Below are 25,828 nucleotides of genomic sequence, written 5' to 3'. Positions count from 1 at the left end.
TTTGACAGTTTGCACTCACTTCCTATCTAGCTTAATATGTCTTGATAATTTAAATCTAACTCGATTGGTCTTTTAGTATTTTTTACCAAACTGTTGACAGGATGTCGTTTTGCGTGTTTACATCGGTTAAACGGATCGAAAAACGAAACAACCCCCCCAACAAATATGCAATGCCGAGAACTGGCATCCGAAGGCGGAGTGTATCTAATAGTTTAATTCAGCCGCTAGGGTACACAACGTACGAATATATTTCGGTTTTCAGCATTCGGCTGCGCATGGTAAATGGGAAACAACGTCTCTTGCATCGAAAATCTGAGTACCAAATACCAAATGTATACATTAGCGCTGTTATACAGCATGTTGGATACCGGTGAGATCGTTCCATTATTTTTCACTGTTGTATGATTAAAAGCTGTAGTACATTTGAACTCGAAGTTTGAATGTATAATAGATGAACCCTTACCTACTCATATCTTTAACCCCTCGACGTCTACGGAAGAGCATGATGAGTCGTCGTCCTTCCGGAAAGCAAGTGTGGCATCAACATTTCATCTCTCCTCAACCTTTATTCTTACCTGTAAGCGTTGAAAATGGGGCTGCCAATGGTGGCTATTATGCTGTTGGAAAATTCAATTTGAGTTGGATAGTATCAATTTCCAATACCATTTCGAACATCATTTTCGGCCCCTACTCATCTTATCCGTTCCTAAAATACCTAAATTATAAGGATTTTCAAATTTTATAAATACTCATATTATAGTATATCGTTTCAAAGGAATATCAAAAGACCGAATAGTCGCCATCTTGGATTTCGAAACGACCTTGTTTTTCGGAACCTACACATAAAATCCATTTTGATATTGGGGTTTTCTAAGAATAATTATAAACTAAAAGTTGCAATATTGGATTTCGGAATGACCTCAAGCATTATTTTGCGGCGTCAAATTTTTTCAGAAAATACCAATATTGTAAGGGTTTTTTAAGGAAATCAATAAACCGGAAGTCGCCATATTGGATTTAGAACGACCAAAAAATCCCAATTAACGTAAACTTTTTTCACGAAGTTTTTAAACGGTTAGTCAGTCACTATTTTTCACCTGGAGCTGTTAGCGGAATATATTCAACAGTTGTACTATTTATGTACCATTTAATTCCACTATTTCACTGTCACGTTATTACACTTTCACAAAGTCACTATACTTTAATGAAGCATAACAAACGTTACAATACAGATACGCGTATTTCGGAATGTTATTTACATCCTTCTTCAGTGTATCGGTTTTATAAGTTTGTTAGTCAGTATTTAGATAAATCTCATTCTACTGTAACTAATTGGGATCGTTCCCTGCTGCAGATTCGCCACCGATTCCTTAAGCGAATAGAAAAACTCGTTGTTGGTTTCATTGGAAACATCTAGATATTGAAACTACAAGAGTTTTCAAAAGATGGTGCCACTAGAAGTTTTTGTATTGGACATCTGTCAACAATAATGCATCATTGTATTTGTGCAATTTTGTCGACGTCGTAGTTAATTGCAAAAGATTGCTGCTATTAGGTTTTGTAAGATGACGACACGAATGCACTGCCGATGAATCAAGTTTATCTTTTGACAGCTACCAGTGGTTTGTTTACATATTTATCAACATGTGTCCACATTAGAATGAACACATAAACAGCCTCAGATAGCTGTCAAAATTAGTTCATTCGTTCATTAGTTCAGCCACATCCTTTGATTTCAAAAGCCACTGTACACAATGAGACAATAAATAACGTTTGTTTTGGTGTTTTACCACAATTAGACGTATCGCAGAGTTCAATTTCATTTTATTTCATAGTGTTTTAACTATTGATCACGATATGTGAACAATAATGTGAATTTCGAAAAGCTCTTCAAAAAGACAAAATCAAAGATCCGTAAAGACCTTGTTTTAATCCTTGATGCCCTGTTAATTACTTCAAATATAACGAACTGGTACAAGTTACAATTTAGTATGTTTGACCACTATGGGATCAGAAGACCTGTCATGTCATGGTCTAACGACGGGTAAACTATATAAACTAAAAAATTATCACTTGATGGTAAGTTTGTGAAAATCACTGAGAAACGTAAAGATTTCAGCTTGAAATACGATGCAGATGCCACTCAGCGAATGAAATGGCTCGAATCTCATTTCACGACAGTAGATACCAGCTTCGACTCGATCTCCCAACAAAGAACCGTCAGTGTAAGTGTAAGTTACTCTTACAGCTGTCGATTCCACCAACCAGATAATCGCTCTTTACAGTGGCGGAATGTTGCATCAAATTTTTTTGAGGTGTTGCGAAGGGCGTATGATTACTAGGAGCGTTAATGTACTCTTCCAGGTTTACTAATAGAAATATATGTGTATAGAATAATGTGATGTTCAGTAGAGCTTTTAAAGCTACAGTGTGAGTAGTTGTGTAATTAGGTGAGTTTCATTAGAATTAAAATAAGAGTGTTCATTTGGAACTTAGTACAAACAGGATCAGGGTTGCTAGATTTATATTTCTATCAAAGTAATCAGTGGGATCTTCTTTCGATTGTTACTATGGATTTTAATGATTTCTTGAATAAGTCATTTTTTTAAACTGTTTTATTCTACCGTGGAGCTACATGTGTTCCCAAAACAAGAAGCATTATCTTGTGCATACCGTCTTAAGGTTACAGAGCCATACCGTTTTAAGGTTACAGTAACCCTATAGACTATTCTACTAGCCACACTCGCTTGTGGTCTCCAATGGTTACTTGGGATGGGTATTTACTCGCTCCTAGTGACTTAACTCTCACATGCAGTTTTCCTCTCAAAACATTCAATGTGAGATATCCTCTTCGTGTGGAATGGTTTTCTAGTTACTTGTATCGACAACTTGATGAACACATAGGTTGTTACGGGCGGTTCTCTGTTGGATGGTCATGCTGGTCCTGGTGTCTACTGTCGTGAGATGAGACAAGAGCAGACTCATTCACTTGGTGGATACTGTACTGTATTTCAAGCAGAAATCTTCGCGATTCTGTGTGAGGTACAATTTTCACATCAGAAGATAAAATCGATTTTATTGTTGTTTCGACAATCAGGCAGCTTTAAAGTATTTACGATTAAATATAGTGACCGCATGTCGAACTCAAATCGAAGACCTCAGCATTTCGAACGCTGTTATTTTCTTATGAGTAATCGGGCATTTTAGTGTTACTGGAAAAGAATGAGCTGATGAGTTGGCCAGAGCTGGTGCAACGAATAATTCCGTTGGTCCTGAACTAGCTTTACCACTGTCAACTAGTTGGATAAAGCACATGATTCGCTCTTGGGCTTCAGCCAAACATGTCAGCTACAGACATTCGGCTTACCAGATTTGAATCTGAAAATGTCAAAATGTCTACTGCATTTTCCAAGTATCATTTCAGTTTTCTGGTCAGTTAACTGAACAATGCAAACTCAACTATCACATGGCTATTATTCAGTGAACTGAATATTATTCGTGTGATTTGTGTGAATGTGATTTCAGTACTTTATAGCATCTGATATGGAACTGTCCCGCATTGACGTAACTACGTATCCGGGTTTTTGGTTCTTCATACATGGTCGAATCTGTGCATCGGATGCTAAAATTGGATGCAACTACGTATCCGGGTTTTTGGTTCTCGATACATGGTCGAATCAGTGTATCGGATGCTAAAATTGAAGGATATTCTATTGTTTCTCACCCCATGTGGTAATGAGCTATATCTATAGGGGTTCATCGTTCTTCCTGGAGTACCACTAAGATGGAACAGATATAAATAGAATTAATATTTGTAACACATCAATAACCTGTTTAATCTCAAATATTTTCAAAACTCAAATAATTCCGAATATATCACTGTAACTTGTCTGGGCTGATTACACTTAATCTTACTTAATCCGTAAATGAGTTTGGTCATCAACAAACCAGACCAACAAATGGGAATAATGTCGACACCAATCTTTATCCCTGTTTTTGCTTTATCAACCATACGGAGGTTGAGATTTTAACACCCATCATTCTACAATTTAAAAAACCAAAATTTCGAAAGAGATTCAAGATCAGATTAGAGAGTTTCGTTACTTTCTTAAGTCACCAAGAAGTCTGTATGGAATTTAATGAGGAACGTTCGCAAGAAGGTGCGCCAGCTAGTCTACAATGGCTAAGTAGCAAATGTTGAGAATAATATTCTGTTGTTGTAGTTTAATATTATCAGTATATCGAATAAAATTTGAAAATTTAACACTTGTGACAGTCTTTATACTTCATACGATAAAAGATGTTTAATGGTGGTTCATTGATCTTGAAATCCAATAGCGAGTTGCAGTCATTTTAAGTATTCTCTCGTTGCAACTGCTATGGAATGGACAGACTTTATGAGAAGAGTTAAATTGAAATGAAAGGTCATATGGTCCCATAAGTAATTCCTGAGTTTCATCCGGATCTGACTTCTGGTTCCAGAATCACAAGGTGATAAGAGCTGAAGAACTTTCAAAAAACTCATTAAATTCCGTACAGACTTCTTGGCGACAAGTTTTGACACTTTTTTCCAATCTTTTTCGAACTGTTGAATGGTTTCGGCTGCTGAGACATGTTTTCTGAGATGTGCCTTCGTTAATACCCAAAATTCCCCAATTGGTCGAAGTTGTGGGCAATTTGGTGGATTCATGTCTTTTGGGACGATAGTGACATTTTTGGTAGTATACCATTCTACCGTTTATTTCGAGTAGTGGCAAGAAGCAAGATTTAGCCAGAAAACAACAGGATCCTTGTGGCTTCGAATCATGGGTAGAAGTCGTTTTTATAAACATTCCTTGATGTATATTTCGCTGTTCATTGAAGCAGTGGTGATGAAGGGTTTCGAAATCTTACCGCAGCTACAAATTGCTTGCCAAACCATAGCATTCTTACCAAATTTTCCGACTTCAATCGATGTCTCGGGCTGGTTTAACACTTCCGCTTCTCGCACCGTATAATATTGTGGTCCCGGCAAGGATTTGTGATCGAGTTTCACGTAGGTTTCGTCGTCCATGATAATGCAGTTCAAATTTCCAGCAAGAATCGTATTGTACAGCTTTCGAACCCTTGGCCTGATCGATGCTGCTTGTTTCGGACTACGTTTTGGTTGTTTCTGCTTCTTATAGGTTCGAAGATTCAAACGTTCTTTAGCACGAAGAACATTTGACTGCCCACCTGTTTGGCCACATCGCGAACTGAAACCTCCTTCTTTTGCTGGAACGCCTTCAGTATACGTTTATCCAACTGAGGGTTAGCAGGACCTTTTTTTCGACCCGTTTTTGGTGTATCCTCAAAGGTTTTATCCTCACCGAACTTCCTGATTGCATTTCGCACGGCTTTTTCACTTACTCCAAAAATGGCAATCTTTCTCCGCGTTCTGTGCACCATTTGTACACAATTTTTCGACGTTGTTCTGCTGAAAGTCCACGCATTTCGAAACAAACTAATGAAAACGAATAAACAACTGCACAAGTGATTAGAGAAGAGTGTAAACAACAGGACGCAGCCATAAAAATTGACAGATTCTGAACTATTGAGAAATGGCAGCGGTTTTTGGTTGCGTTCATATTTTCTGGGACATTCTTTATGGATTCATGGTTAATCAAAAATCATCATATTGCCATAAACCCAAACAGTAAACTTCATAATCACGAAAATATTTATGAGCAAAATTTGATTTTTGGAAGCTGCTCTTGTATTTATTATGTATATTGTGAACAAAAGTTTTACTTTTTATATAAATTCTACAACAAATATTTTTCTATAACAAAAAACCCTAGAGTTCCGCTATTATTTTTTACTGAAATATCACGTTTTTAAACAATGAAAACTGAAAGATATTCGATATTCTCTCCTTAAAACATAGAGAGGGGGCACAAAAACTTGTCCACTAGCGTGCCCCTTGGCGAGAACTGACAAAAAAGCTCTGCTTCTAGGTATTTGATTATATCAAGCTGTTAGCTGTTTTAGTACAATTCCTATTTAAAAACTATTAGAATAGCTTCCTATGTGATCTAATTCCGCACGCAAAGACCAATCTAGACATTCTTCCATTAATTCTATCGCTGAGTACGTAATATGTAGAATTTTAATGAAATCATTGTGACTAGCTAAATGACGCCGAAGCTCGAAGTTTTTTACTGTGTGGGCAGTAGATATAATAAATATCCAAAATGGGCAATCGACCAAAAAAGCTCGGGAACCAGTAGTAAAGACGGTTTAAGGTTCAATAGATATAACATTTAGTTTGATTTTTGATTATGCAATCAACAAGTTTTGGCCATATGATCTGAACATCGCTAATAGTGCAGGATATTGTTCGAAGGTGTGATCCCGAATGAACTATACTGCTTTGATGAGTGGCATATGGCAACAGTGATATTTACGGACTCGAATAGACTCTTGGCATTTAGAATAAGCCTGCAAGGCCCATAAAAACGACATTGACGCGATATAGATAAAATTGTAACTGTTTTTATCATACCTCTATCTAGCGCCGGGCACGAATTCCTAACAGGCCCTTGACAATGAATTTATAAAATAAAAGGGTGATTTCGAAATCATTTTCTATCAGAAACTGATAAGAGCGTTCAAACAAAAAAAAGTTTCCCAGGGGCCCCTGCGAAAAAAAGTAAAACCAATTGTATATAATGTATCAAGAAACGTTATCGAAGACCTTTTCTAGCTCATACTTTGAAATACTTGATTGATTTTGATCGTTTTTCTTTTCTTCGTACTGTACTGAGAAATCGTCAAACGTGTCAAAGGAAAAGCAACACTCGGTTGACATTGGCTTTTAATCAGTTCTTTGTTTGTCAATAGAATTCCATTATTTTTAATTTAAATTAATGTGAAAAGAAGAATTTCTTTTCAAAATAATTGACTGATGACACTTAAGTGTCGTTGTTTTTTTATAAAGATTGCTCATTGCAAACACTAACTATATTTTACTTAGATCTGAGATCTATTTTCACTTAGAATCGTGGATTTATGTTTTAAATGAGCTCTACAAATTAGAGCTTGATGCTCCTACCATATTTCGCAAAAATGAGGTTAAACAGTTTATTTTCGACGAAAGAATCATTTTTCTTCCGCCAATGAAGTTAACTTACCAAAGTTATGGCAGCAGAGTCGTCGTTCGTTTAAATATGTAGGTCGTTCGGGGGAGTTTCATCCACAAAGCAGTAAACTAGTGTTCTGCTAAAAACTGTTGGCACCGGTTACGGAACGGTGCTGGAAGATGGGATACCATTGTTTGCGCGCACTATTTGCGGTATGATAAATTTCATTGTCTTCAGTTTGCCGGACACATGCATCATTTTGTCCTGATTTGTTTTCTGGATGTCGCTTCTTCTCTGTTCTACCGGCTGAGTTGGGTCCAACTTTCTGCTACAAATGACATAAAAAGGATCTTCAGTTTTATATTGCTGTTTTTCCCTAGCATTGTCATCTTACCAGGCTTGAGAAGGGAATTAGCTTTTTATTACTCTGAACGGGATAATGTAAGAGACAAAAAGTAAGACATATAACTTGACAGAGCACTTCAACGTTAATCGTAAAAAATCGCTTCGGTTTCCTTAGTGAAGAGCTCCGGGATAAACAGTTAGAAAACCTTCCCATCATAGAAGTAGTCATTATTTTACGTACTGTTCTGGGTTAAGGCGCAAAAATGTTATATTTTTGCCATATCGAGTCGTTGTTTATTTTAATCAAAAACACTTCCCGAAAACCATAACGAATATGAAAAAAATATATGTAAAAATGATACTTTCCTTGCTGGAAACGGAAATATTTGTTGGAAAGACAATCAAGCTGCTAACGAAAAAGGACTCCACTGAAGGTGAGATCTAGCATACGTTTGGGTTTTGTGACATCGTGGGGCTATCACAGGTAATAAAACTATGATTAAAAAAAATCCAATTCCAGAAATGCTTAGCAGATCATCTCGACCTTCTCCGATTTTCATAAAACTTTGCATATGGCTTGAGTATGGCAAACCATAAGTTTTGAACCGATTGAGAAGTCAATCCGACTCACGACTGATTTTTAAAAAGGGCGTATGTATTTTTGCATTTCTCAAAACTTGCCTTTTTCAAATCGTTGTAACTCGGAAACCGTTAATTGTACAAAAATTGCATTCAGGAAGAAGTTGTAGGGAATCGATTTGGCACTATACACTGGAAAATTTTTTTGATTTTTTTCCTTTATAATTACTAAGTAACCCGAAAAAGTTAAATAAAAAAAAGCATGGTTTTAATTTTTTTATGATTTTTATTTTAAAGCTGTTATTAAAACCTACAGATTGATGGCTATCCCATCCGTGCCTTTTGAAAAATGAAGAAGTTACAGTTAAAACAGTTTACGGCTCTCGTTGTAATTCGGAAACCGTTCATCTTACAAAAATGGCATCGAGGAAGAAGTTGTAGATTTTTTTTCTCAATAATTTAAAAATGAACCAAAGAAATTAAATTAAAAAAAAATCAGGGTTTCGATTTTTTTTGATGATTAATATTTTAAAGCTCTTATTAAAACCTACAGACTGATGGCTATCTCATCCGTGCCTTTTGAAAAATGAAGAAGTTACAGGTAAAACAATTTACAGATATATTCGAAATTGCAATTTCTTGTTGAAAGATAATCATTTAAACAGTAGAATATTATTGTACAGGTTAAAGGCAATATATTTGTTCATGATATCCTTTCTTCTAAAAGTAGCTGTTCTTGAGATACTTGGATATTTGATTTTAACACAATTTTTTATATTTCAAAGAATTGTTTATTTGCTTGCTATATCTACAATTATTACATGTACATGAACGCCGGTTTCTGAGTTACAACGATTTGAAAAAGGCAATTTTTGTGAAATGCAAAAATACATACGCCCTTTTTTAAAATCAGTCGTGAGTCGGATTGACCTCTCAATCGTTTTAAAACTTATGGTTTGCCATACTGAAGCCATGTGCAAAGATTCATCCAAATCGGAGAAGGTCGATTCTGATTTTGTCACTTTTTCGTCTACTCATTCCTGGAATTGCTCTATAGCAGGATAAGCATGTGAAATCTGCCCCCAAAGAGAATTCATATTGTTATACCACATTTGAAAGGTTATAGACTGGAAACAATTTTCTCAAAGTTTCAACCCTTTAACTGCCATATTGACGGAGCTAGGGTGGTTCTATTGATTTTTATTTTTTTTTGATTTTTGAAGAAACCGCTCCTCCGAAAAATTTGAAGAAAATCAGGTATGATTGAGGCACTATGGGGAAGGTTTACAAATTTTTTTCAAAATTTTTGAAGATGTATTTCTTCCATTAAAAAATACTTGAATATTTTGAAACATATTATTTCCCTCTTCCAATTTTGCACCTCCCCGGATTTTTCAGTGATAAAAATTTTTTTTTGCACATGTTAAAGTGGTATGTTTTCATGTTTTTAAAATATGTGGACGACCACAATATTTGAATTTTCTAAAAAATAAATAACAGTTGACCATGCGTCCCCATCAAGTTCTGTTAGAAGGAAACGCATGGTGCTTTGTTCTAGTAGTTTATGCAACTCAAGCGCAGGGCTTAGAAATCAAAGTAACGAAAAGGAGGAAATGAGTTTCAACCTTTGCATAATACATACACGATCATACTTCAGGTACAACCTAGAAAGCTACAAAGCAAGAACTTACTGGTATGTGGTCCATATATGAATGGGAGTAATATATGAACGTCGCGAGTATCACACATATGAAATTCGGTTGCGGCAGTGATGAACCAGATTACCAGATTAGATATTGAAAATTCTCAGTAAAATTTAATTTGTTCTTCTTTTGACTTCCGAATCGATTAATACAAATCTTTCTCTATTTTATTTTGAAGTATTGAAAGCCAACTTTATATATTCCAATCGGTATCAGAAGAAATCCAACCAAATTCAATCAATTATCACACAAAGAAACGAACAGCTCAAATGCTTGTTATCAATACAATTGAATTTGCTGGATTTGTTTTGCTAGAATACGTTTCATTATCCTGGTTGTCTCATTGGCCTTGTTTTTGGCATTCGATTTTGTTATAATGGCAAAAGAATTGATTTCTGTTATAAACCTGTTTTAAGGGGGTATTCAATAGAAGTGACACAACGAAAATCTTCTGTAACTTTTGAACCACATGAGTAGAAAACCATTTTTAAATCTCCTAGTGGTGTAATGATATCTTTCTCATATGATTCATCTTTTCATATTTTATTATTAAAACAATTTTCTTTGATGTATGTATGCTTGGACTTAAACTTAAAAGAGACTTTCATTTGTTTCTAATGTTATGAACCGGACCGAAAAAATGAAACTATTTTTTCATTTTAAGTTAGTGTTCAATAAACTTCATCAGTTGTCAGCTACATATGAAAAAAATAGCAAAAATACTTTTTTCAAGGAAATCGATTTTTTAGGTTTTATTTTCAGATTAAAAGAAAAACACCAAATTTTGTGTACATTGCATACTTTCACTATAGAGTTTCCATCAATTAAAATTGAAAATTTTCAAAGAAATTTTTCCCGGACCCTTTTTAAAATGAAAGCAAGAGTCAGAATGGCAAACAAAAATCGTGATTTCCCGCCTGGGTTCGATTTCCAACCCCGCACATAGGGTCAGAAAGTTTCTTGCTGCTTTTTTGTGAGTTTTGAGTTTTTTAGAACTTGAACTGCGTGAACTTTCTCGCGACCTAAGAAAACACGAGGTAATTTTTGACAGTACAGAACAAGTTCCGCGTGAACGTACTCGCTGCATAGAAGCTGAACAATGCATTCTAGAAGCAGCTTAGAAGTTCGTTCAGTTGTGTCGCGCGACCTTTCCAATGTGGATAATTACTTAAAAAATGGACTGCTTAGAATTTCAATTCATGAACTTCGTAAGCTGCTTAAGCCATATCAGTCCCTTTTATTCAAACTTTTGGTTAGTTGTGAACTTTTTATCGATTGGTCAGAAAACAGATATCTGCTGCTCGCAGCTCGGATATCCGACCATTCCAGGAAAAAATTCTTTATGTGAATCTCCAAACATCTTTGTACTCTGAACACTATTAAGAGTACAAATTGTTTTAAATGCATCAAAATATGATAACATGAGCCGCCGGCAGGGACGTGTAAGTGCGCAATAATGTGGGTGGAAGGCATTACGGCCCCGAATATCCCGGGAGATTTTTGTCAAATCCTGAACTACTTCCGTGAATTATGTTTCTGTAAGTATTTCATGTTCGCTTTAATTTTCTTCCATTTCCTGCCGGTTATGCATCGGCGTTCATGGGAATGTCTCAAGCACCGTTATCTAACACATAGAAATCCATCTGTGCTAGCTGGGCTCGGGTTGAGTCGTGCCATGTTCGCTTACTGGAATTTGCAAAGTGCATAGTTGTAATGATAGATAATAATGAATGTAAGCGCCAACAGCGGGAAGCGCTCTTACTGGGTTACTGCTGCACAGGATAGAGACGAGATGAGCAATAGATTACTGCAGAGGAAATAGCGAACACACACGCAGAGGAAAACTGGGTAAGACCGTAATCCTCGGATAATGAAATCAGAATGGGTAAGAAATTTAACATTCGAAAAAACAAAACAAACATTGCGAATGTAACAGTCTGTTACTGAGAATAAAACTGATGGTAAAACTAAACACACGATTAGCCTTCCCTATTTTGCTCGCACGGGTGTTTGTACCCCTTCCTTCCTTATTACATAACAAAAATCTAAATTGAATCTTGCACAAATGGTGCAGCTGTGCACTCGCGCGCTTCAGAAAATCGAACGGAGACAAAACCGCAATCTATTTGATAGATAGATGCTGTCTGGGGTAATTTTTGCTCAAAAGCGTTGAGTTTTGATTTTGGAAATTGCGGAGCTAAGGATTTATTCTGTATCGGTAGTGGTAGTTTTTAGTTTAGCTTCACTTAGCACATGCTTAATTGGATTTAACTCTGGTGAGCAACATGACCAATCTAAAATATACAACGAACCAAAAACCATCATAGATCCATCGCCAAAGTTTTGCTTATAGGAAAAGTGTGACTCCTTACGATGATCTCGTCAATATCTGTTAAATCTGTCCGAGAATATCACATGCGAGAGGGCACATGCTTTTCAGTATTGAAAAGTGTGGTTCTACCTATCTTGGGGCATACACTGCACTGATAAAAATCGACACGTTGCACAAAAGTTCTTACATTTAATTTCGCCGCATTTGACGCGACACTTTAACTTTATGTGTAAATGACTTCTAAACTCATTTAAAAGAAAAAAGTATTAAATCCTAGAGATGTTACTCTTGAATTGGTTCATCCAAACAGTTGCTTTGTTTCAAATGTTTTGCGCTTGACATTCAAAGAACTTGACACTTAAAACGTAAATTCCAGACATATGCATATAAACTGATAAAAGTGCTTTGTGAACAACAGATTTTACACTCAATACTCATGTGAAATACATTTAAATGCTAAACGTAAAACAATGCCCTGGAAATGTCATCAATTAAGTATAAAGGTTTGAGTAACATGATAACTATAATTTATTTCATGGACATTAATTCTTTCACATTTAAAGTAGAATAACCATATTTTCGTTTTCATTGCATGCCTTCGTGCATGAACTGAATGATGTTGTTTGACGATCCACAATTCCATCATCTGAAAAAAAATTATCTTATGAGGTATACTAATAGTAATTGAATTTTTCTGGATGAATTTCACAAAAGTGTGCAAACAGAGAGGAACTATCACTGGTTGAAAGAATTTATTTAAATCACCAGCAATTTATTTTAATATACTTACTGTCAACAAACTCTCAAATATGAGACTCAAAACCTGTTTCAATCTGCTCTACAAAGATTCGTGCCGCCATTTTTTTTAAAAACTGTTTAAATATTTTTTTTCCATAAATACGTTTATTTCTTAAGGCAATTTACATTTACAGTTTTTCTTCGCCATATCATCACTTTTACATAGAATTCTTAACCTAATATAATACTAATATAGTCACAGCGATTTGAGTTTAATAAAACATATTCTTCTTATTTTTTAAATATCATATTAGCTATTTCGTTATTTATTATTAAATTTACTTAAGAACATCATTTGAACCAAGCGATTAACTGCTATAAATTATAAAATAAGCTGAAATTTTTATACATTTTGTTGTTGATTTCGTAACCTATTTTGAGTTTGTTTGTATCAGCATATCATTTTGATTAAGATTTTGCTATTGGATGAACTAATGGACGCAGTAGGAGTCAGAACTAACCCTCAAAAGGGCCAATTATTAAATTGAAACTTCAATCGTCTTTATGAAATGATAAAGAAGTTTCATGTAAGAAAGGTCACGACAAGCAAGAATGTCGCGAACTGGGACATTGGATAGTCTACCTTGGGTACGCAAGGAATTTAATAGTTGAGATCTGACATCACGATACTCCACGCATGTCCAAACGATATGATCAATATAACGATAGCCTTTGCCACAAGCACAATGATTAGTTTCGGAAATTCCAATTCGAAGGATATGTGCATCTAACGTGTTGAAATATATGTTTGACAATTTATATTGCCTGAATTAAAATGTGATGATATTTTCTAAGTCACATGGCTTTACATTTAAGTGCTATGCTTTTTAAGCACAAATGAAGCGATTTTTAGCGCGCTTAGAAACTACACATAAATTGAGAGAAACACATTTTAAGAAAGTGTCGATTTTTTGCAGTGCACTGATAAAAATGGACACGTTGGACCGAAGTGTTTTACACTTAATTTCGCCGCATTTGTCTCAACACTCTAATTACAAGTTTAAGTCTCTTGATATCTTATTCAAATGAAATTATTTTGAAATCTATTGGTAATACACTTAAATTCCACCCACGAAACAGCAGATAAATTCCAAATGTATGACACTTAGTATTCAATTCACTTGATACTTGCAGTCGAATTGCCAGACAAGTACATATGAACTGATGAAAAGGCTTTGATTTTAACAGATTAATACCTAGTTCTCATGTAGAATGCATTTTCATATGAGGTGCATAGAAAATTAGAAATTGAAATGTCATCATTTATATATTGGGTTCTAAATATTTTGTGAATATAGTTCATTTATACATGTTACAAATTTTATGCTTGAATTACTTAATTCTCGTTTTCACCGACTTACACAATCACCTTGAAATAATGGAAAGATTTTGTTTAGCAATCCATAATTTCATTAGCTGAAAACACAAACATTTTATGGATTATATAAATAAAAATAAAACAATTTCTGATAAACTTTTGAAATGCGAATCAGAAAATGACCGTTTCTTTTTGTTAATTTTCTACTTCAAGTTCAAGTATCAACTGATAGTTTATGTTTTCATGTTTAGTTTCGCGCATCTTTCACCATGGTGAAAAGATATAAACAAAAAAAATGAAAATAAACAAAAAGACGTTGTCACTTGCTGTTTCGGTGTTTTGAAAAGTTACCGATAATTTAATGAATATACGTACTGTGTAGGCTTTTGTGATAGAAAACTTGATTCAATCACTTTCACGAAGATTCTTACAGCCATCTTGTTCAATTTTTTTGTTATTATATGCTTGACACTTAGTATTGCCGCAATTGTCAGAGAATATAAGGATTATTGAGAAAACATATACATCAATACAGCCTAGTGAGTCTAGAAACTTGAAAAGTACACAGAAAAAAATTATGAATTTTACAGGTGACAGAATTCTACAAACGATACAATTCACAACTACTTAATTTTTCAAATGACCAATATTCCACTCGCACATGCTCCGAGTGTAATTTGCACTCGCCTACCAAGTGCTGCTGTATGGATTTATATATATATATATATATATATATATATATATATATATATATATATATATATATATATATATATATATATATATATATATATATATATATATATATATATATATATATATATATATATATATATATATATATATATATATATATATATATATATATATATACATCAATTATTCAATGAACAGATATGAGCTCTGCGGTTCAGGTGAATAATCGATGTGCTTGGGATCTAATCATTTTTTGCAATGACTGAGCGGAAATATATATTGGAGAAACCAAAAGTATGGAAAAACTAACTGAAAAGATGATTTATTGGAAAAAGATACGCTCAGAGACAGGACTCGAACCTGCGTTCTCATGCCTTCCGTGCATACGCGCTACCATTTCGCCCTTGAATCTTGTTATAGTCACTCTAAAACGCCAATCAGACATAGTAGAACGTACATCGAACTGGCCGTCACCCGACCGCAGGTTCGAGTCCTGTCTCTGAGCGTATCTTTTTCCAATAAATCATCTTTTCTGTTAGTTTTTCATTCATTTGGCTTCTCCAATATATGATTCCGCTCAGTCATTGCCAAAACTGAACTTTGTTATGGCGGCTTTACGTCAAACCAACTAAAATTATTAAATCGTTGTGATCTAATGCTTCTCGGTTCAAGTCGCGCTGCTGCTATCAACCGTTTGTTTTTTATTTCATTCGAATTCAAAACATGTAATTTTAAAATCACACAATTTTACATGTTCTTGAAGATACATTTGTATGAAATACGACGCTCCATTTATGTGCATCGTATAAGATGTAAAATCACAAGATTTTTTTCGAACTGTGTAGTTAGAGATACACATCTTAAAAACCTGTTTTAATCCACCTAGTGATGTAACGATGTCTTTTTCATTTTCATTTTCTCCTGTATATTACAGCAGAAATTTCCCGAAATACTACAATTTTAGATTTCTGTTGGATAATACTGCTACATTGATATACTACATTTGAATTTAAGTTAGTGAAAATCTATTCAATCATGTGTGAGAAAGTGAAGTGAGCTACATTTTATTACATTTCGGTACTAACATGTGATTAGGGCATATCGTGCGATATGCCCTTTTGAAAGTTACGAAAAATAATGCTCATTACTCAAGTTTTAAACATGAAATTCAAGCATATTGCGCACAATTTCGTAGATTGGGCTTCTATCTACGATATTATATCGATTTTTTGTGAAAATAAAGGTTGTGGAGCCGAGCAATGAGCATTATATTTTGTAACATTCGCAAGGGCCTATCGTGCGATATGCCTTAATCACATGTTACTACCGATTTCATTACTATTGTTGGTACTTCCGCAACCAAAAGCTGGATATCGGCATAGTGACACGATTCTCTATTAAGATTTGAATTTTGGAAAAAAGATGTACCGGTAGTCGCTGTAGAATAAAATTCAGCAGATTTTTTTGGGATTATCAATGGTTTGTTTATTTGGTTACAGACTCTCATGTATGTATGTATGTGTGAAGCCACCATCAGTGTGTGCGGGTAGACTTACAGTAGATCCGAATTTGATTATCAGATAGCTTTCATATAGATGCTGTTAAGAAGGCCAAAATGGGTTTTGAGGACTCGGCGCCTTCCAGCAAAAACATCCGGCCATATAATAAAGAATTTCGCTGTACCAGCTTAAACCCGCCAGATGGTATGTTTGTTAGAAGGGTGTGTCTTACTCATTTCAGACCTTCAGGGAGAAACACAAAGCTTCCCCCACGTGACTCAGGTTGGCAATCCACTCCATCATTCAGTCATTCACTTGTTAGATACCCTGATGCACTCCCTGCCCCTCCCCGTTGTCGATATACTTGAGCATAGTACAATATAATATAATATAATATAATATAATACAAATTAATATGAAAAAACCAGTTTTAATCCACCTAGTGGTGTAATGATGCCTTTATCATATCAATCATACTATCATATATAATACTGTGGTATTCTTCAAAATAATTTTTTTCGATTCTTAAAAGAATAACCGAAATAGGTTTGTTTGACCGTCTACTGATAAAAACTATCAATTGGAAAAGATTTGAGGTCGGTTTTTTAAGGTCGGTTTTTTAAGGTTTTTACCCATTTTAAGTGATAGTATACAATTTTTAACACACTTTACCCTATATTTCCGGATCCGAATGAAATTCAGGAATTACGCATGGGACCACAGGACCTTTCATTTGAACCTAAGTTTGTGAAAATTGGTCGCGCCATCTATGAGATCTTTTTTTACACATTTTACCCCATAACTCCCGAACCGGAAGTCGGATCCAAATAATATTCAGGAATTTTGTATGGGACCACAAGACCTTTCATTTGACCTAAGTTTGTGAAAATCGGTTCAGCCATCTCCGAGAAAAGTTAGTGCAAAAAAACGTTACATACACACATACGCACATACACACACACACACACAGACATTTTGAGTACTCGACGAACTGAGTCGAATGGTATATGCCACTCGGCCCTCCGGGCCTCGGTTCAAAAGTCGGTTTTCACAGTGATTGCATGATCTTTCTATAAGAGAAAGGCAAACAATACAATACAATTTAATACAATATTATATAATATAATATAGCACAATACATGTACTTATAATATAATATAATATAATATAATACAATACAATATATTATGATATAATGCAATGCAGTAAAATACCATACAAGATAATATATGAAATAATATGCTATGATACAATGTATAAAAGTTGATGTCGCAGTGTAAGTTATGCTCTTCTTTCGTCGCAGTACTGCAGGAAATATAATATTTCTTTTTTAATAATAATAATAATAATAATAATAATAATAATAATAATAATAATAATAATAATAATAATAATAATAACAATAATAATAATAATAATAATAATAATAATAATAATAATAACAACAATATATAATACGATGTAACATAATTCAATTCAATATATAACAAATAATGCAACAAACAACAGAAGCACTTCAAACTACAAGCCATTTCGCACCCTCTCATTCTGCTACTAACGCAAAAGGCGATATCACCCAGTCGACGCCGCTCTATTGACCAAATGTCATCATAGACGCTCGGGGAGGCATGAGATAGGAGCTTGTGAGGACTTAGTTATCTCACCATTTGATGACCTTATGAAGCTTATGAAAAAAAAAATCTTGAAACTGACATTTTTTACACTAAGCACCCTACCTCCGGGATTATTGGTTTAAGCCGAATGAAAATTGGAATATTCTTATGGTATCTTAAGACCTTTCATTTGAATCTAAGTTTGTGAAAATCGGTTGTGCCATATCCGAGAAAAGTGAGTGACGATATTTGTCACACACACACTTACTCACACATACACACATACTCACATATACACATACATACATTTGCTCAGTTCGTCGAGTTGAGTCGAATGGTAAATGACATTCCGGGCCTTGGTTCAAAAGTCGGTTTTTGCGGATAGCCTTTCTATATGAGAAAGGTAAAAAGTGCAGTTTTTAGCAGTGTGTGATTAAAATCGATACGATGGATGTGTTTTCACTCAATTCCGCCGCATTTGATTCGACACTTTAATTTCTAAATCTGATTTAAACCAAAACATAATAAACTCAATCGATGATACACTTGAATTCCATTCACCAAACAGCAGATTGATTCCAAACGTATGGCACTTAGTTTTCGACTCGCTAGACACTTACAGTTGAGTTGTCAAACATATGCATATGAACTGATGAAAATGGTTAGATTATATCAGATTTTTATCTTATGTGGGCAATTTCATATGAGGTGCATAGGAATTTACAATTGAAATGTCATCGTTTAGATATTAAGTTGAAATAATTCTCTAATTATAGTTTATTCAAATTAAATTTTTTTTGCTATAATATGTATTAATTTGATTTATCTAATTTTCGTTTTCGTAGACTGACACACGCCCCTTCAAAAATAACAATATCATTACCTGAAAACACAAACATTTGCAGAGTCATGCAAATAAAAATAAATCAATTTTAAATGATGAATTTTTGAAAGGCGTACCAGCACATGACAGTTTCTCTTTGGTTATTTTTCCTTCCTTTTACTGTAATGCGATTATTTCATTATTTTTAAGTACCAACTGATAGTTGATGTTCACTTGTTAGATTCATGTATATAGTTGAGAGGTGAAAATTAACAAAGAGAAACTTTCCCTTTCTGAAACGGTGTTCTGAAAAGTCAACGACAATTAAATGACACTGGGCAACAATTCCAAGTTATGTGGTAGAAAACCTGATCACGAGGATCGTTGCAGCCATTTTGTTCAAGAATGAGAAATTATTAGTAAAACATATATAGGGAGGAGCCGGCAGCCTTGTTACATTTTTACTTGACACTTTTTATAAACTGTGAATGGAAGGTAATATAAAATTTCCACAATTCCAATTTTTGTGAATTTTTGTTTGTTTTCTTTTATGCATAAAAATTGAGCTTGAAAATTTGTTGACATTTGGCTCCATGGCGGGTGTGTTGGGCCACAACTATCATAATTGGATTTATAGTTTTTTTCAATTGATAAAACTGGATAAAACTGTTCCTTGTAAAGAGAAAAACGATTAAGATGGTATTTGCTCACAAAATTACATTTGCACTAGAAGTAATATCATAAATTATTATGTCTAATGTCATGCGAGTAAAAATTAAAAAATATTTATTTGGAGTGAAATTGGTTTCTACACTTGACACAACACAATCACTTAACGTTGCTGATTTTTTTCTTTTGTTTTCTGTTCATGAGCACTCAATTTTGCATTTTAAGATCTTTATTTATCAAACATTTTTTGTAACACTCGTATTGTAATTCAAACATTTTTTTTCGATAGTACCATTTCAGACACAAATTAGAGCTGATTTTTAACACAAATTAATTCAGATTGTTCTGTTTAGTTCAGAAAAGTATGACTCAACGCTTACTTCGCATATTCATTAACATTCTTGAAAACAAAAGTATAAGCAATTTAAAGGAGGTCGTTGCTTACTTTCGGAACAAAAAGTGTGGATAGAGAAAAAACGGTTTTGTCGGTTACGTCACTTATACCAATATATTTCCGGAATCGGAAGTGACAGGGCATTGATCTTCGAAATTGATTTATAAATTAATAGTAGCCTTCAAATGAGCCCAAGCTTGTAGAAATCGGTATAGTCATCTTGTAAAAAATTGAGCGGAGATGAAAAATGTGTTTTGTCGGTTACAACACTTGTATGTACCAATGTATCTCCTGAACCGAAAGTGACAGCCAATTTATCTTCGAACTTGGATAACAATCAAATAGTAGCCTTCAAACGCGTTTAAGTTCGTTAAAACCGGTTAAGCCATATCCGAGAAAATTGAGTAAAGAGATAATTGAGCGTATATATAAAAAGTGCTTTTTGTTGGTTACGTCAATTCTACGACCATATCTCTGGAATCGGAAGTCTCAGCCACTTCATCTTCGATCTTGATCTACAATACAAAAAGAGCTTTCAAACAAGACTAAGCTTGCTGATATCGGTTCTGGTATCTCCAAGAAAATTGAACGTTGAGATAAGAAGTGCGGTTTGTCGGTTACGTCATTTCTACGATCATATCTCCGGAACCGGAAGTGTCAGCCACTTGATCTTGATCTGCGAACGTGATCCACAATCAAATAAAAGCATTCAAATGAGTCTAAGCTTGTTGAAATCGGTTGTACTATCTTCGAGAAAGTTGAGTGCATAGAATAAATCTTCGAAAGATGCACGCATACACACACAGCCATTTTCCGATATCGTCGAGCTGAGTCGAATGATATATAACACTATGGGTCTCCGAAGCTTCATTCAAAAGCCAGTTTTCATCAATTCTATATAGAAAGGTAAAACGCTTATTTCATACTGGTTTCATACCTGGTTCTCTTGTTGTTGTTGCACTCTGACGAAGCTTATAGAATTCCACCAACAGCTTTCTTGTTTGACGTACAAACCTTACTGTTCGTTCATTATACACCGAAACCACCATTTACGAACTAAACGGGGGTTCGTAAATGGAGGTAGTTCGTAAAAAAAGTTTACGTTATTTGGGATTTGGTTCGTAAAAAAAGTTTTGTGTGATGAATGTGGAAACCCTCAATCACATGGCCATTTTCGGAACGGATGTGATAAGTGGGTGCAAGAAAATGATGTTTGGGGTCGGTTCAAAATCCGAGATCGCGACTTCCGGTTTATCGATATTCCTTAAACATCCTTACAATGTGGGCATTTTCGGACCGGAATTGATGAGCAGTTGATGAAAAACGATGTTTGAGGTGGTTCGGAAATCCAAGATGGCGACTTCAGGTTTATCGATGTTTATTCAAAACACTTGCAATATGGGTATTTTTGGAATGGGATTGATGAGTAGATGACGGAAAAGGATGTTTGAGGTGGTTCAGGAACCCAAAATGGCTACTTCCGTTTCATCGATATTTCTTAAAACCTTTATAATATGGGTATTTTCGGAACGGGATTGATGAGTAGTGTGGAAAACGATGTTTGAAGTGGTTCGGAAATCCAAGATGGCGACTTCCGGTTTATCGATATTCCTTAAAAACCCTTACAATATGGGTATTTTCGGAACGGGATTGATGAGTAGATGACGGAAAAGGATGTTTGAGGTGGTTCGGAAATCCAAGATGGCGACTTCAGGTTTATCGGTGTTTATTCAAAACACTTGCAATATGGGTATTTTTGGAATGGGATTGATGAGTAGATGACGGAAAAGGATGTTTGAGGTGGTTCAGAAACCCAAAATGGCTACTTCCGGTTCATCGATATTTCTTAAAACCTTTATAATATGGGTATTTTCGGAACGGGATTGATGAGTAGTGTGGAAAATGATGTTTGAAGTGGTTCAGAAATCCAAGATGGCGACTTCCGGTTTATCGATATTCCTTAAAAACCCTTACAATATGGGTATTTTCGGAACGGCATTGATGAGTAGATGACGGAAAACGATGTTTGAAGTGGTTCGGAAATCCAAGATGGCGACTTCCGGTTTATCGATATTCCTTAAAAACCCTTACAATATGGGTATTTTCGGAACGGCATTGATGAGTAGATGACGGAAATGGATGTTTGAGGTGATTCGGAAATTCAAGATGGCGACTTCCGGTTTATCGATATTTCCTAAAAACACAATATGGGTATTTTCGGAACGGGATTGATGAGTAGATGACGGAAAACGATGTTTAAGGTGGTTCGGAAATCCAAGATGGCTACTTCCGGTTTATCGATTTTCATTACAAACACTTGCAATATGGGTATTTTCGGAACGGGATTGATGAGTAGATGACAGAAAACGATGTTTGAAGTAGTTCGGAAATCCAAGATGGCGACTTCCGGTTTATCGATATTCCTCAAAAACCCTTACAATATGGGTATTTTCGGAACGGGATTGATGAGTAGATGACGGAAAACGATGTTTGAGGTGGTTCGGAAATCCAAGATGGCTACTTCCGGTTTATCGAAATTCCTTAGAAACCCTTAAAATGTGGGTATTTTCGGAACAGGATTGATGAGTAGATGACGGAAAACGATATTTGAGGTGGGTCGGAAATTCAAGATGACGACTTTATCACGTGCACTAAAACAACTGAAATTATAGTGTAACACTGAAAATAAAAAAATTTGGAGAACACGGTCATTGATTTGAAACCAAATTTTGATCTTTGTGGTTGCTTTCAAATAATAGATGGAGACTTCCGGTTGTTCAATAAAATATTGGAAGCTACAATATAACTATAACAATATAAAATTATTATAGCTGTTCAGACGTCTACTTGTTATGGTCGTTTCGAAAATATATTACTATATTCAAACAATAATGATTAGGAGGAAACACCGTTGTCAGAACCATAACATCTTTTTAAACGATATATAATCATAAAGTAATGATCGTCAAAGACTACCGATGCAACTGAACTCATCATTTTGGTTTTTGAAGCGCTTTTAAACATAATTTCCTGTATATACTCATCCAACCCTTCTTTCCTTTTTCCTTCATCTACTCATCAATCCCGTTCCGAAAATTTCCATATTGCAAGTGTTTTTAAGGAATATCGATAAACGGGAAGTCGCCATCTTGGATTTCCGAACCACCTTAAACATCGTTTTCCACACTACTCATCAATCCCGTTCCGAAAATTCCCATATTATAAGGGTTTTAAGGAATATCGATGAACCGGAAGTAGCCATCTTGGATTTCCGAACCACCTTAAACATCGTTTTCCGTCATCTACTCATCAATCCTGTTCCGAAAATACCCATATTGTAAGGGTTTTTAGGGAATATTGATGAACCGGAAGTCGCCATCTTGGATTTCCAAATCACTTCAAACATCGTTTTCCGTCATCTACTCATCCAATCTGTTCCGAAAATACCCATATTGTAGTAATTTCCATGGAGCCGGAAATTGTTTTTATTGGATGCAAAAACCTCTTTTTACGAAGTTGGTTTGTAAAAAAAGTTTACGTTATTTGGGATTTGGTTCCTAAAAAGAGTTACGTAAAAAGAGGTAACGTGAAAAAAGTGTTCGTAAATGGAGGTTTGGGTGTAATTCGCATACTGCAATGTTGCGAACATACATTTCCCAACCTCAAATCATATTTACACAACACGTTATAATGTCAGCTTGCAATCACAACTTTTGGTCATAGTCGAATTCTGTTTGTTGGGCTTTCAAAACGTAATGCACAATGTCTGGAAATTCAAATAATGACCTGAAATTTTCAAAAACTAACTTTTCAATGTAGTTCAATATGTCTGGTATTTTCATATAGTTAACATGGAAAGATTTCTATGCTTATTTTTTCCTCTGCTCATTACAATTGAAACTTAAAAAAAATCTTTTTCACAAATGAATGTATCGAGTATCAATTCGTCAAAATCTCGCTCTGACATCAGATTTGAACAAATGCATATTCTACGATACACCAGTTTCCGTCTACATAAACAGAAATAATTTCCGGCTTCAAAAGCCGTCCGTGATTCTGGAACTGTTCGTTACAATTCCGATTGTCCTATTGACGCTCTATCTAAACTCATCCATTCATTCTGTTCTGCAATCTTTCCAGATTAGCATCTTCGTCCGCCATCCGGGAAGAATCGAAAATCTGAAATTGCCGCCCTCAGCAAACAAGACCACGGAACGGGATTCGAACGATACGGACCATTTGTCAGGCAGCAATCGTAGCCAGCAGCAGACAATCGGGAGCCCGCATTTCTCATTCGTACGGGTTTGGCGAAATAGCCTTGACCCGTTTCCATGTCGACACGAATGATGACAATGCTCTGCAAGAGACAAGTCGTAATCGGTAACTGGCTTTTTTTTGTGTGTACTTCGATGAGTTTTGATGGGCAAAGTAGGAAAAAGTGTGAAAATTAAAACTCAACCACGTCAAGCTTGTTGGCGTTGTTGTTATCAGTTGTGCAGACCATGCCGACATTGCAGATCAAACCGTTGAACCGTTCGGTGAATGTGAGTGCTAAGTGCAGAGTACCATAGTGAGAAAATTGATGTGAAAATATTACGCTTTTTTTGTTCCCTAGTATTTCTGTGAGATTGGTTCTGTGCACATGTAGTTAGGGCGGGTAATACTGTTTGGATGTTCAAGCGCAGTTCTGTGCTTTTCAATCCAACGTTCGAGTGTTTTGTGGTTGTGTAAAGAAATGGAAGAGTAGGAAAATAAGCAAAACAAATAGATGGTTGAATCTGTGTGCCACCGGGGATCTACACTCGATAGTGCGATGTGCTTCCTTTAATCTCAGAAGTGATAGATGAAATGATTCGATATGTGGACCTACATGATGGCAGCGGCCCGAGGTGACCGGGCAATGTCATCTATCTCACAGCGTCATCAGAGCAATCGGAATGACTTCGACTCACCCAGGTTAGTACGGAACGGACTTCGATATTGATTGGAATTTCTGAGATAATGCGCTATTGAACATTTTATATAATCTAATCGACATTATGGAATGACTGCAATGATTGCAGACGAAAATGGGTAACGATCATTCCCGCCAAATCTTGAATCAGATGCGAGTGTTTTGTAGAAACATAACTACTTGCACAAGAAGTATGTTTTGACAGAATTTTGCACACGTTTAAAAATAGTTTTTGTTGGAAAGTTGTCATAATTTATGCAAATCATTCAGTAGATCAAGGGAAGGTAAAAACAATGAACACAAAATATTTTTTACATTCAAAAGAAGATAAACTAAAACCTCAATTTGGGCGAATTCAATTTGCGCGTTTTTTATTTGAAATAACAAGATTTTTTATATAATTTACGCGATGATTGCGTAAAAAAGTTTTTGTTTTTATTTATACGTATACAAAACAATCCAATATGCTTCAGTGAAATGAATATTACGAAATGTACATTACGGAATTGTTTGGTTTCATATAATCTAGTTAAGAGTTTAAAAAATGAAATTAGTGTATGAACAAGTAACTGGTGATTTTGTATTATCTTTGTGTGCGGTGTATGCTCGTAGTACAATATTCAGCAAATTGACATGTTGTGATAATGTCTGTGGAAGTTTTTGTCCATCCAAAACCTCATGGGAATATTGGCTTTAAGGTCTACCAACGTAACCGATGACAATAGTAAGTTTCTTTTTTGTGGTCCATACTCGTGCTTGTTCATCCAAAAACTACCTGGATGTCAGACCTTAAAATCTACCAGCACAACAAAGTTCATTAACGAACTTATTGCCCTCGGCCCGTATTCGTTGTTCCACAGGCAATTAATAGGCTTATTGTGAATGATCTACGCCATCGAACTTAATATTCACGCTTCATACTCGTGATTCACTGAAGTCCTTGGATGTCTGAATATATTTCTGAAACAGATCAGAAAAGCCAAGTAAGCAATATGTAGCTCCATG

At 35.2% G+C, this 25,828-nt stretch overlaps 1 protein-coding gene across 1 annotated transcript in view; it reads left to right on the top strand.

Moving 5' to 3' along the window:
* Window positions 1–25,828, top strand: part of LOC131428338 (cyclic nucleotide-gated cation channel subunit A) — a 437,118-nt gene that overhangs the window by 116,828 nt on the left and 294,462 nt on the right. The window contains exon 2 of the mRNA XM_058592234.1: window positions 24,010–24,825. Coding sequence (XP_058448217.1) covers window positions 24,728–24,825 — 98 coding nt within the window. The 5' untranslated portion in view covers window positions 24,010–24,727. The remainder of the gene's footprint in view (window positions 1–24,009; window positions 24,826–25,828) is intronic.

This window comes from Malaya genurostris, chromosome 2 (assembly GCF_030247185.1).
Source record: "Malaya genurostris strain Urasoe2022 chromosome 2, Malgen_1.1, whole genome shotgun sequence".
Lineage (NCBI taxonomy): Eukaryota > Metazoa > Arthropoda > Insecta > Diptera > Culicidae > Malaya > Malaya genurostris.
The sequence above is the reverse complement of the archived record's forward strand: the minus strand, read 5'-3'. Positions and strand labels throughout refer to the sequence as shown.